Source organism: Notolabrus celidotus, chromosome 5 (genome assembly GCF_009762535.1).
Source record: "Notolabrus celidotus isolate fNotCel1 chromosome 5, fNotCel1.pri, whole genome shotgun sequence".
Classification (NCBI taxonomy): domain Eukaryota; kingdom Metazoa; phylum Chordata; class Actinopteri; order Labriformes; family Labridae; genus Notolabrus; species Notolabrus celidotus.
In genome coordinates, this window is record NC_048276.1 from 7,572,447 (window position 1) to 7,585,877 (window position 13,431).

The following is a 13,431-nucleotide window of genomic DNA, read 5'->3' on the forward strand; positions in this document are numbered from 1 at the left end:
ATAAATAAAATACTGTTAAATAAATAAATAAAAATAAATAAATAAATACAAATAAATAAATAAATACAAATAAATAAATATAATAAAATAATATATATACTGTATATATGTAGGCTACATGCATACAGGCATACACATATAAAAATAAAATTAATAAAAAAGATAATGATAAAGAAAATATTTTTGTTGATGCACTACTAAGAAATAAACAGGTAAATAGCAGAATAAATCAATAAATATAACAATGAAATTAAATTAAGATTAATCATAGTTATAAAACTAAGAAAAGAATGCGAGTAATAATGTTAATAATTATAAAAGTAACAGTCGAAATATTGGTAATAAATGTAGATTCAAAGTAATGATTAAAGAATCATGAAAATAAAATAAAAAAAATATATTAATGTAATTATCTCAACTCATTTCTAATGTGTATATCAGAAGAGGCTTATTATATAACATTGAGTGTTTACTTAGATTTTTTTTTATGTGGAGGAAATATTTCCCTTTTGTTTCTCACACAATGCAGCCAAGCTTTTGATTGACAAATTGGATAACAACACCGTACATGACCTCAAGCTGCTGCGCTGCATTACTGTCTCTTGTTCTATTTGTGATATGCATGTGTCCCTCATGCTGTGACAGGGCCTCGTGTCATCAGGGCTGCAGACATGTCACTGGTCCAGTATGCATCCTCCCTTCCATACATTCTCCAAATACTTAAAGCAACCCGTGCATTCCTGACCATCCGTGACACACCTCTCTATGCACATACTGTCCGTCTTTTCACTTTTTCCAACCCAACAGTGCCCAGGTATGCACACAAACAAAACAAAACAATAACCTGCCATGTCAGAGACCGTTCCACAGACACGAGTGGAATGACAGAAATGTGCTGAATTCCCTTAATTGTTATTCAGAGTGTCTGGGAGACGCTGAAATAAGAGATAACAAATACTCATCTTGATAAGAAGTGACAGGTAAACGACGCACTCCTCAAACCTAATGTTCCTGACAAGGGTGTAACTGGACCTGCACCGCTCATTAGCAAGACATCCATGTTAAAGAATGATCTGTATGCAGACGTACATGCCCTGACCGGGTGATTGAACAGACTAGAGACCAAGTTCACATTCCTGCATGTGAACTTTATGTTGAAGCTCGAATGCACTGATTTCTTCTATGAATAGATTTGTTCACGTTACGGCAAAAAAGCAGAAGTTAGATTTAATTCCAGAGAGGAATGCATGGATGATTGAGGGGAAAACAGGTTAATGAGGGATTAATGAGGCTGCAAACACGTGGAATATGACTTAGCGCTTCTTCTTAATGAGATTGCATTTTGTTATTCAACAATAAAAGGAAAATTCAATTATATTTAAGCTTGCAATGAATGATTCCTTAACCTTTCTCTCATAAAGTACCGTTTAGGATTAAGATGTCTTTCTTTCTGTCGTCTGAAGTGCTTGATGCAAATGTGTCCCATCTGTCGTCTCTCCCCACCAGGCTCTATATCCTCTGGTGACCTGCTTGCTGTGTGTCAGCCAGAAGCAGTTCTTCCTGAGCCGCTGGCACATTTTCCTCAACAACTGCCTCTCAAATCTCAAGGTCAGCCTGTCTATCTTCACCTTTAATGTGCAGAAAGAAACACATCAGGGGTTATATTGTTTATAACGTGCAGTTCTGCACACTCAAACAAAGACTGTGTTGTCTACGCTTTACATTTCTGCCCATGGGGAATGAATTTGACAAAGTGACAAAGTGTTAGTTCATACATCCGTGAACTTCACTCTTCCACTGCTTTAATGCTTTAAGATAACTCATCAGTATCTCTAGCTGTAGGGAAACACAGCAGGTTGAGAGAGTCGTGATTGATAGCGTCTCGTTAAGACTTCCATAAGAGCTTCACAGAATCACACTGTTAATGCTGAGAAAGCAGTGCGGGTAGTGCATGCAGTAAATTCTCACATATCTGTGTAGAGTACAGTATGTTAGGAATGTCTGCCGGGGCTCTTTAACAGTTCCCTGAGAAACTTTGCGTTTTTCTTACAGTTGAGAGGAAGCAGTGTTATTCGTTTGTAACTGCAGTAAGACGATAAACGTTTGTGTGCATGTGTGTGAATGCAGAATAAAGATCCCAAGATGGCACGTGTGGCTTTGGAATCTCTGTACCGCCTGCTGTGGGTCTACATGATCCGAATAAAGTGTGAGAGCAACACTGGAACACAGAGGTAACAGCCACGTGACACCACAAACACCATCACCTTTCTTTAGTTTTATTTCTCTTTATGAATTAAAATACAGACTTGAGATTTACACTTGTTAAAGTTTGTTCTTAAACCTGCTACATGCAACCTTTTCTCGTTCTACTGTGACATGTTTCATTTTGTTAATTCACACTGACATGACATTTTATCCTTGAAACTCAGAGGACACATCACTCATGCTTCTGCTCTTCTTCCTCAGCCGTCTGACGTCCATCACCTCCACTCTGTTCCCCAAAGGGAGCCGGAGCGTCGTGCCCAGAGACATGCCGCTCAATATCTTTGTCAAGATCATCCAGTTCATTGCACAGGTGGGCATGTATCATTTATATGTAAATCCACATAAAGGGTGATACTCTGGTCTTAGGTTGTGTGGTGTTGAGAATTTTTCAACATGTAAGTTTTATTCTGTTTCTTACGAAAGCTGGGAAGTGCAATGCAAATTTAAGTATGAAACACTTTTACAAAGCTGGAGACAAATTTACATTTTGTAAAAACATTTTTACATTAGTAAAACACTTTTACCAAGGCCACAACAAGTTTACATTTAAAGTTATATTTTTTGGGGCATTTTGGATAGGACAGCTGAAGAGAGACAGGGAATGTGGGGAGTAGATAGTGGGGGAGGACATGCAGTTAATGGTCGAGGCTGGAACTGAATCTGTGGCGAGGGCTATAGCCTCTGTGTATGGGGTGCACGCTTAGACCACTAGACCACTAGGCCAATGGCCCCCCTCACAAATTTACACTTAAGAAAACAAACTTACAGAATCAGAAACACTTTTACAAGCATTGAGACAATTTTACAAGTGACATAACATTTTTACTTGTCCCGAAACAAAAGTACAAAGAGCAGATCCTTACGGAAAAGGAATGTACCAAGGACAGAAAGTGATAGAGTGAGCAGATTTTTAAAATAAAATAAATCTGTAATATGAAAATGTACAACAGCTGGGGAATTGATATAGATTTGATTCAGACAATAATAACACCTCAAAATCAAGCGGCAATATCTGGCCTCAAGAATTGAAGCCAATGCAGAAGTGTTAAAAACTGTAGTGTTCACTTGAAGCTGGCTCCGGAAGTACCGGAAACCACATACACACCCATTCAAAAAAGCCGATCTTTACAGCAGAAATAAACATGTTTACAGCCTGGTACAAAAAACGAGTGTAGTCTGGATAGCTCATTTATTGATCGTCTCACACTGTACGGGGGATGAATTTTTTCATAATGCAGCAATTTCGAAGATATTAACATTACGAGTTTTCCTTTACGAGGGGCACAGCTGGCTTGACTGACAGGCGGGAACATTGGCCACAGTTTGATGATGTTTTTTAATTCTGAATTAATTATTAAGAATTAAATAATTCAGAATTAAAGTTTTCTCCTTCGTGTTTACATGGAAATAGTAATTCCGAATTGAGGTTTACATGGAAAACACATTTAATTGTTTTTATTCAATTCCTCTTAAGGTCTGGGGGTTGGGAAGGGTTCTGATTGGACAGGGGGCGGGCGTGACGTATTTACGTCTACCGGAAGAAAACAGACTCCAGTTCCGGCTTCTTTCATTTTCGGTTACAACATGGAAGACCACACAATAACTACAACTTTCACTTTGATTTTGATTATAGTTTTGAATAAGCAGCTCGACACAAACATACTGCCTCACTTTCATCAGCTGAGGAGGAGAAGAGAGACAGACGACCGGAGAAGGGAGACGGAAGACCGTACTTTGGCGAATCAAAGCCGGTTAGCGCAACGGCTGCTCTACCTCAGCCTGAAATATGAGCTCGCCAGCGCGAAATATGTGCGTCATTGCGACAGGACAAGGGAACGAGCATGCGCAGAACGACCGGAATTAATTTAAAGCGGAATGAACGTATACATGATCGAGGAATTATTCAATTCAGATCTAAAATCAGAATAAACCAGACACTTACTTCGGATTTAAGTTTAATTCGGAATTATCATTTTCATTCTGAATGAGGTGTTTACATGGTCATTTTTAATCTTTTTAAAGAGGATTTAATCTTAATTCAGAATTAAAGAGGAATTAAAAGTCTCATGTAAACGTAGCCATTGTAGCTGTTGGCTAGGAGACTCAAAGCCCGCCTCTTTATGTCACACTAGCTTGACAGCAGTTAGGTTGAGTTCAGCAGAAACAGATGGGTGACGTCACGGATACTACCTCCATTATTTATACAGTCTATGCTCAAAATGTGTCCCTGCCAATCACAGATGTATCTGATTTTGAACTTCAAAATAAAAACCATTTGAGATTCAGAATATTAAAATGATTTTGGATAAATTCAAAATGAGATTATAACATATCCAGAATGCTTTCCAGAATGTTTCATCCTTGGAAATGTTCCTTGCACTTCCCAGCCACTGTAGTTTCTCTCCTTAATCCTAAATTTTAGAAACAGGTCAAAGCTAAAAAATGAAGATAAAATCAGGGTTATTTCAGGAGCTGCTCCCACGTTTGATCTCATAAAACAGGATTATAAAGATAATCTATTTGATATGTATTTCAGAGGAATTCATTATCATGTTGAAAATATCCATCTACGTAATGGCTCACAGAAGTGTACGCACGCATGAATGCTACCATTGGATGTTTCCTATATCATCAGTTATGTAATAAGAAATGTCTCATCTATGCAGTGACATAATGTCGTTGAACTTACCTGCCTCTTACACCACATTAACTCTAACAATCTCTTAACACCGGTCTGTTTGTGCTCTGTTCAGGAGAGACTGGATTTCGCCATGAAAGAGATCATATTCGACCTGCTGAGCGTCGGGAAGCCTGCCAAAGCCTTCAGTCTCAACCCAGAGGTAAAAAGAGTCCACACACATTCATTCATGTGCGCCCGATCAGACAACACGAGTATCATCACGTAACAAGGACAGGCATTCCAACTTTTATATATAGTCATCAGTCAGCAAAGAACAATATGCTCTCTGTCGCAGCCATGCCATGAAATGTAACACCAAGATGAAGAAGCACCGCAGGGGTTAATCATATACGGTGTGATTAAAGGAATCTGGTCTTCAGAGAAGAAACAAGTCGTTAAAATGACTCCAGCTTAAAGGGGAATTCCAGTGACTTAATGCTTCAAAGTCTGTTTAGGAGTGTTGAAGGGGGCATGGGGGGTCAGATCATCTGTAGAGAATTGTTGTGAGGCTGGGGTGTGAAGGCAGGAAGAAGAGATGTAACCAGACCTCTGTAGGCTGCTCCTCATATCTGCCTGAGACCTGCTATAGGCTTTTAGGTTATGTGTTTATTTATTTACAGGGTCTATTTTTAGCTTGTTATCTATTTTGTTTGCTGCTAAACCTGAGTGATGTTTCTCATTCTTGACAATAAAGTGAACCATGAACCTTTAACCTTGCAGATTTTTATTACACTAGCTCCTACTAGCACAATTGAACTTAATCTCCTACCAAAAGTTTGCTCAACAAGTTGCATTGTGGGTAATGTAGGCACCAGATTTTGGCAAGTGAGAAGAGCTACATCAGTTTCTGAGTTCTATTTAATGACGATGCGATGTGCTGAGCATGTTTTTGATGATTCAGAAGTATCAACAATGTAAATGAGACATTCAGTTTTTAGTATTTAAACTATAATTTATTTTCTTTGTGAATTAGGGACATTGTATGGTAACTTAACTGAAAAGCAAACTTCTAGTTCAGGCGTTCCCAAACTTTTCAGCCTGCGACCCCGGTGATTCTCTTCGCTTTCTGAACTACAGCTTCAAATTTGATATTGCTCCTCATAAAGCCTTCCTGCATGTACTGAGATTGTTCTTGTTATTTATGTTCCAGCGTATGAACATAGGTCTGAGGGCGTTCCTGGTGATAGCAGACGCTCTGCAGCAGAAAGACGGAGAGCCTCCTATGCCCAACACAGGAGCCACGCTGCCGTCTGGAAACTCGCTAAAGAAGAAGAAAACGTATCTCAGCAAGACACTCACAGAAGAGGAGGCCAAACTAATAGGTGTGTGTGTGTGTGTGTGTGTGTGTTTCTTAGAAAGACACTCCAACCCCCTTTGATTTGAACGCAGTCTATAATGTCTCTTCTTTTCTCCACAGGCATGTCCTTGTACTACTCCCAGGTGAGGAAGTCTTTGGACAACATCCTGAGACACCTTGACAAGGAGGTGGGTCGTTGTATGATGCTCACCAGCGTCCAGATGCTCAACAAAGAACCTGAAGACATGATCACGTATGTCAAAATAAACCCTTAGTGCTGAACTTTACCCTGTTTGATACTTCCATTAACACACACTTTCAAAAAGAAGGTATTGCTCATTCATTTTAGGTACATTTTTGCAGTTTTCTTTTCTGTATATTTATTGATGTCTTTGTTGTCTGAGGAGCAATACGACAGAAAACAATCATACAAATGTAAATATATCTGTAGTATAAATAACAAAGCTTCTTGACATAGAGAACACTGGTTTATAACATCAGGCATAAGCACAGAGCAAGAATAAAGAGAGTAAATTTATTGCCTTATCCTCCACGTAATGAATGAAAGGTTGCCAAGTCTTATGTAATGTCTTGATGAAATCTCATAAAGTGAAGCAGAGGAGTATTTCAAGTTGAAGTGGTTGCTATACGTCTTTGATTGACATGATTGTAATCTGCGTGCTAAAAAGGGTCATGAACCCATCCACATTTGAGCTGAGTCCTCCATGATCACAGTCCCTCCTCGGTACCTTAAAAATCTACCTCTGTGTTGAGTTGATGGTGAACTTGTCCCATGTCTCTCTTTGACAGAGGTGAAAGGAAGCCTAAAATCGACCTGTTCAGGACGTGTGTGGCGGCCATCCCTCGCATCCTCCCTGATGCCATGTCCAAACCTGAGCTCATCGACCTGCTCTCACGGTGAGTTAGAGTCAGCCTCCCTTAAACATGCTCCCACGCTGAAGTCTGTCTGAGTATCACAGATCTTGTACATTTTGTAGTCATTAGTGGAGCAACGTGTCTAACTTTTCTCCTTCATCCCTCAGACTTACGGTGCACATGGACGATGAGCTCCGTCTCATTTCCCAGAACTCTCTGCAGAGCCTGCTGCTGGATTTCTCAGACTGGAGGGAAGACGTCCTGTTTGGTTACACACATTTCCTTTTACGTGAGGTATGACTGAAGTCAACAGACATCTGGAATTACCTGAACACTAAAAGATGACATCATGCATGACAATGGTCACACGTCTTTTGTGTGTTTAGGCAGACTTTGCTATACAAAACAATAACAGCTGTTGATTGGTCTTTTCGTTGTTCTCTGACTGACACATTCTGCTGAATTCAGCCCTTTTCTGCCTCTTGTCTAAGTGGATATAAGTCAAGTTAAACCAAAAGCCTTTCAGTCATCTGTGTCTGGAGTTGTTTCTGCAAAGTGGCACCTTCACTGCTAACAGTATCCTCACCTCTCTGAACTATTCCAGGTCCAAGACACCCATCAGGGTCTGCAGGACGCGTCTGTGAAGCTCCTCCTCCAGCTGCTCACACAGTGGAGGTTAGCTCTGCAGCTCCAGGGGAAGACGCGGGGAGGAGTTGAGGTATGTAAAAGAGGGAAGTTTGACCTGTGGTTGTCGCAGTACAGCCAAGCTTTTTTGTCTTTTACACCAGACATATTGTTATTGTTATTTATTATCATTATATAATGATTATTATTATTATTGATTGATTATTATTATTATTATTATAATCCTTATTATTACTATTATTTTATTTTATAATAGAGGATGACAGAATAAAACTTCAACAGAAATGTGTAGAAAATTCTAACAATGCAAAAAACATACAGCGCAAAAGGTTAACAAGAAATAATTCAAATTATACTGAAAAGATAGATTAAGAACGTTAAAATTGAAAATCAAAAGGAAATAATAGAACAATAAAGTATCAAATAAATGAACTGAAATTAATTATTTAAATACAATTAAAATAAATAAATAAATGATTGTTCTTTCTTTTTTTTATTTTGTCCTAAAATGTGTCTGTCCAATAACATCTTGCAACAGAAGTGAGAGATTGCAGTATGTTTCTTTTTTACCAACTCCTCCTCCCTTGTTGTCTCCCCTCTACATCAGTCAAGCCCCAGACTCCCTGAGAGGAGCCCTCACTGCTCTGTGCTGCATGCAGTTGAAGGTCTCGCTCTGCTGCTGCTCTGCTCCTGTCAGATCAGCACGAGGAAGCTGGCTGTCGGTGTGTTACGAGAAATACGCTGCCTCTTCACGGCCCTAGGACATGCAGAGGTATGAACAGGAGACTCACATCTGCACCAAACATAATGGAGGGGAAAGCACCAGCTTCACACGCACACATTCATGCATACACATTTACCATAGAGCTGGTGAAGGGAGAGTCATCTGACTGCAGCTCTGATTAGATATGCAACATATGCAGCTTGTGAATTCTCTCACTTTGTATGACGCTGTTGTAAAAATAGCTGATTCTATAAATGTCTCCCCCTCCAGGATGATGACAAACCCATGATAGAGGTCATGGACCAGCTGAGCCCAGCTGTAATGGACAGCTTTGTTCATGTGGCTGTCTCTGACTCGGTAGGTTTACATGTAACATCACCACCAGGATCCACTGCCTTCTTCACTTCTGTGTATTATTTATAACCATCTCTCCTCTCCTCCCCTCAGTCCACCCTACCTCTCAACCACCATGTTGACCTGCAGTGGCTGGTGGAGTGGACGGCTCGTCTAGTGAGCAGCTCCTATGACGTAAAGAGCCCCAGTCATGTTTGGATCTTTGCTCAGTGCATGAAGGACCCGTGGGTGCTTTGTCTCCATATCTTCCTGCGGCAGGAGCACCTGCCCAAACACTGCCCCACGGCTCTGGGATACGCCTGGCCCTACGTTTTCACACGACTACAGCTGTTACTGCCGCTGGTTGACCCAAAGTACAAGAACACACATTAATTACCTCAAAGGAGTTTCATCCATGTCTATGACAGATCAAATACCTGACCACCTGTCTGTTCTCTTCTTGTCTTCCTGCAGCAGTCCAGTGAACGCGAAAAAGACAAGCACAGCAAGCTCCAGTGACAACTACATCTCTCTGTGGCGTAACTACCTGATTCTGTGTCTGGGTGTGGCCAAGCCCAGCATCATGTCGCCTGGTCACCTCAGAGCTTCCACACCAGAGATCACTGCTACTACGCCCGATGGGAGCGTCACCTACGACAACAAGGTGTGTGTTTGTGCTGAAAAGGGATCAGAGTTTTTGCAAATCTGGAATTTGCTGAGGCTGTTTGGTGATTTACAAGTTATGAATGGCTTTGAAATTTCAGTTAGTGTCAATGAAGGAGTCAGTGAATGAGGTCTGAGTATTTATGAGGGTTCCTTTTAGGAGATGACATTGAATCAAAAATAGCAGATAAATCCTTCAACTAGAGGAGTTGGAAGCGTAGAATGACAGACATTTTTGCTGTATCTTTCTTTTGATTAACTCACTAATGAAATGTTTGGTTGTAATGGGAAATTCTATATGTACTGTATAATGTTTCCCTGGTCAAAAATGATGATGATTGGAATTTTTTGTGATGAGAAATCTTCAGGTTGAGATCTTTTTTACAGTCTCATACACCAAAATTCTGATAATCTGCAAAGGTGAAAAAATCTGAAAATTCCTGCTCATAATTAGTGACACTCTTATGTCTTATATATACAGTATATATCTATATTTTAAGTTATATTTTGGGGCTTTATTGATAGGACAGCTGTAGAGAGACCGGAAATGTCGGGAGCAGAGAGTGGGGGGAAGACATGCTGCAAATGGTCACGGCTGGGAATCGAACCTGCGACCTCTGCATGTGGGGCACTTAGACCGCTAGGCCCCCAGCACCCCTATATATATCTAAGTTATATATGTTGTTTAAGTTATATTTTTTGGGGCTTTAAACCATTATTAAAGAGGAGAGGACAGTGGATAGAGCTGGACACCAGGAGAGAGAAGGGGGAATCGAGCCATTTCGCCCGCTATATGGGCATGCAACTTAACCATGAGGCTAAATCCACTCCCATACTCTTACATTTTTTGTAAAAACCTGTTTTAGTAATGTTGCCTTATCCATGTCTGTGTATTTGTCTTTGATTCACAGGTGATAGGCACTCCCTCGGTAGCCTGGCTTCTAAAACAACTCGTCCCCCTGATGAGAGCTGAGAGTCTGGAGATCACTGAGTCTCTGGTGCTCGGGTTCGGATGCACAAACGCTCTCGTCTTCAGGTACTAAACACCAACAAAACACTTCAAACACATCACACCTAGTTCAGGTGCTCTACACCGTCAAACAGTTTGTTCATTACTTAAACAAATTTTATTCTCGGATGGCTCATCTTGAATCTTTAAACTCGTCTTTGTCACTGTAATGTGCTACAGGCTTTTTGCAAACTCACACTGAGACATTTGAAGGAGATGAATGATGTGCTCAGAGCTGGTCCTGATCTCTTACATAAGACAGACATGACTCATCAGTCTCTTAACGCTGCCATCCTCTATTAGTTATTCCCATCAGTCTTTACATTCACTTCATAACTGAGATGAGCTGCACGCCTCTGAGACACTAAGCAGAAAATAAACCTGTGTCACTGATGTCGAGGAGATTTCTCCGAGGGACAGAGATGTATCACATTGTTCAACAGACACAGGATCCTTTGTGTAAAAGAGCTTTTTTCATTTTAAAGGGATCATCTATTTTTAACCTGATATATTTTCCATTCATTGTTATAAAAAGAGATTAACATCTCTCCGGACAAATTTGTCTAATGTTACAGAGTTTGAGGATTAGTGGTTTTTAGGGCATTTGAAATTTGCGTTACACAAGACAGATATATCTGTTACCAACTGTCTGTTTCCTTCAATCTGAACATTCTACGTCTAGAAGGAAGCGTTGTTTAGAAATGGAGCCATCAGTAAAAATATTTCCCCTCTCTCATCCTGTGTGTTCACAGGGAGCTGGTCGAAGAACTCCATCCGCTGATGAAGGAAGCACTGGAGCGGAGGCCTGAGGTAACACACACACCAACACACATCAACACTCACAGAGACACAAAAACAAAGAGACAAAGAATGGGAAGAAAACACATCGACTTAGATTCATTTTTTCGATCACAGACAGAAAAATGAAAAACAAAGCACGCCAGATGAAATATGATAACTTGAGATAAGTAAGGGATAGTGTATGGTTAGCAGGGAGTTCTATTTACCATAACTACCTGCTAACTATACATTATCCTGATAATTACCCGGCTACTAACTTAAGATACAGACACATTGCCAGATAACATTGATTAAGGATTATTTTATTGATTTAAAATGATTTATGTACACAGTTTTTTAAAGAATAGTCCCAGTGATTCCACGTCAGTTAGTGTTCCATGGTGATGGATTCTTATCAGCCTGTTGTGGTCGATTTTAACATGAAACTGTTCAGTAAATGATACGCACCTTTCATTTCAGACGCCACTTTCTTCATCATAAGCAAAACTACATTCACATATTCTCTGTAATGATTTTAAGAGCCTTGAAGATGAAACTTAAAAACCTGTGTATGATTTCAGAACAAGAAGCGCAGAGAGAGGAGGGATCTTCTCAGGCTGCAGCTGCTGAGGATCTTTGAACTCCTTGCTAATGCAGGAGTCATCAGTGACAGGTACCACCCACATCCATCCTCTGAGTGCTCTTTAGTTGTTTCAGTTCTGATGTTTGATTAAGCAATTTGTCTCCTAAATCTCGGGTGTAATCATTCTTGCTTTACTCATCCTATTGCTGTGTTAATGTGCACTGCATCTGCTTCTCAATTGCTTCCTTCTGTAACTTCTTGTCTGCTGATGCACATTTCTATCACACAGATTATCTCTTTCATCATTAAAATTATGTATCTCTCTCCTCCTCCTTCTTCCTTTTATAGCACCAATGGAGCCCTGGAGCGTGACTCCCTGGCTCTGGGAGCTTTGTTCCTGGAGTACGTGGATCTCACCCGGATGCTTCTGGAGGCTGAGAATGAAAAGGAGCTGGATGTGCTGAAAGACATCAGAGCACATTTCAGCGGGATGGTGGCGAATATCATTCAATGTGTTCCCGGTAAATAGCTGTGATATTATTTCATTAGGTTTTATATAACATAACACTTTTTTTCAGTGTTTTGCAGCTTCAGAGATTTTTCAGTCTGTCTTATATTTTGACCCTTCTTGTCTCTCTCCTCATTCTCCTCCCTTCAGTCCACCACAGGCGCTTTCTCTTCCCTCAGCAGTCTCTGAGACACCACCTCTTCATCCTCTTCAGCCAGTGGGCTGGACCTTTCAGTGTCATGTTTACACCCCTCGATCGTTACAGCGACCGCAACCACCAGATCACACGCTACCAATACTGTGCTCTCAAGGTAGACGAAACTATTCAGACATCTTTTTCTTTTACTTCATTCTACAGAAGCATTAACTAAATTTTTGTTGCACAGGCCATGTCAGCAGTTCTGTGTTGCGGTCCAGTGTTTGACAACGTGGGACTCTCTACTGACGGCTATCTCTATAAATGGCTGGATAACATCTTGGCCTGCCATGACCTGCGGGTAGGTCAACCGTCTACATATACCTGTCATTCTTAACCTTTATTTAACCAGGTAAAACCCATTGAGATCAGGATCTCTTTCACGAGGGTGACCTGGCCAAGAGGTCAGCAGCACAGGTCACAAAACAGTCATACGAAAATGATAGCACAAATTAAAACGTACAATTTATAAATACATAGTGTTTTCCAGTATGAATAAGAGGAGTGGAAGCTGTAACAAAACAACTAACAATAATTTAAGGTTTAAAACACAGGCACTGTTCAGTGCTCTCACGCTGTCTGTCCCTCAGGATAGAACGGAAGGCTCCAAGAGTCATAAGTTCAGAGAGTTTCAATGTAGTCTGTAGAGCGTTCCATGCCATAGGGGCAGCAAAGCTGAAAGCTCTTTTTCCGAATTCAGTCCTTACCCGAGGAACAGATAAAACAATGAACAAACTTTGTATTTTTGCTTACTCCTGGACATGATTGTAAAAGTCTTAAGATCACTTCTTTTACACTTTTTACTCTATGATTTAATTTTTTTTTGTGTTTTTTTCTTTCTTTTTTTCCAAGGTGCACCGTCTGGGTTGTGA

The 13,431-nt window shown here is 40.3% G+C and overlaps 1 protein-coding gene across 12 annotated transcripts in view; it reads left to right on the top strand.

Annotated features, from left to right (window-relative positions):
* Window positions 1-13,431, top strand: part of fryb (furry homolog b (Drosophila)) — a 70,631-nt gene that overhangs the window by 36,484 nt on the left and 20,716 nt on the right. For all 12 annotated transcript variants that reach the window (XM_034683704.1, XM_034683705.1, XM_034683707.1 and 9 more), the window contains exons 11-30: window positions 1,507-1,608; window positions 2,128-2,231; window positions 2,467-2,575; window positions 5,019-5,105; window positions 6,096-6,267; window positions 6,363-6,495; window positions 7,053-7,160; window positions 7,286-7,412; window positions 7,723-7,836; window positions 8,371-8,535; window positions 8,758-8,844; window positions 8,935-9,194; window positions 9,295-9,484; window positions 10,395-10,519; window positions 11,245-11,302; window positions 11,854-11,945; window positions 12,204-12,376; window positions 12,514-12,674; window positions 12,750-12,860; window positions 13,412-13,431. The exon at window positions 13,412-13,431 is cut by the window's right edge and continues 135 nt beyond it. In XM_034683704.1, coding sequence (XP_034539595.1) covers window positions 1,507-1,608; window positions 2,128-2,231; window positions 2,467-2,575; window positions 5,019-5,105; window positions 6,096-6,267; window positions 6,363-6,495; window positions 7,053-7,160; window positions 7,286-7,412; window positions 7,723-7,836; window positions 8,371-8,535; window positions 8,758-8,844; window positions 8,935-9,194; window positions 9,295-9,484; window positions 10,395-10,519; window positions 11,245-11,302; window positions 11,854-11,945; window positions 12,204-12,376; window positions 12,514-12,674; window positions 12,750-12,860; window positions 13,412-13,431 — 2,498 coding nt within the window. The remainder of the gene's footprint in view (window positions 1-1,506; window positions 1,609-2,127; window positions 2,232-2,466; window positions 2,576-5,018; window positions 5,106-6,095; window positions 6,268-6,362; window positions 6,496-7,052; window positions 7,161-7,285; window positions 7,413-7,722; window positions 7,837-8,370; window positions 8,536-8,757; window positions 8,845-8,934; window positions 9,195-9,294; window positions 9,485-10,394; window positions 10,520-11,244; window positions 11,303-11,853; window positions 11,946-12,203; window positions 12,377-12,513; window positions 12,675-12,749; window positions 12,861-13,411) is intronic.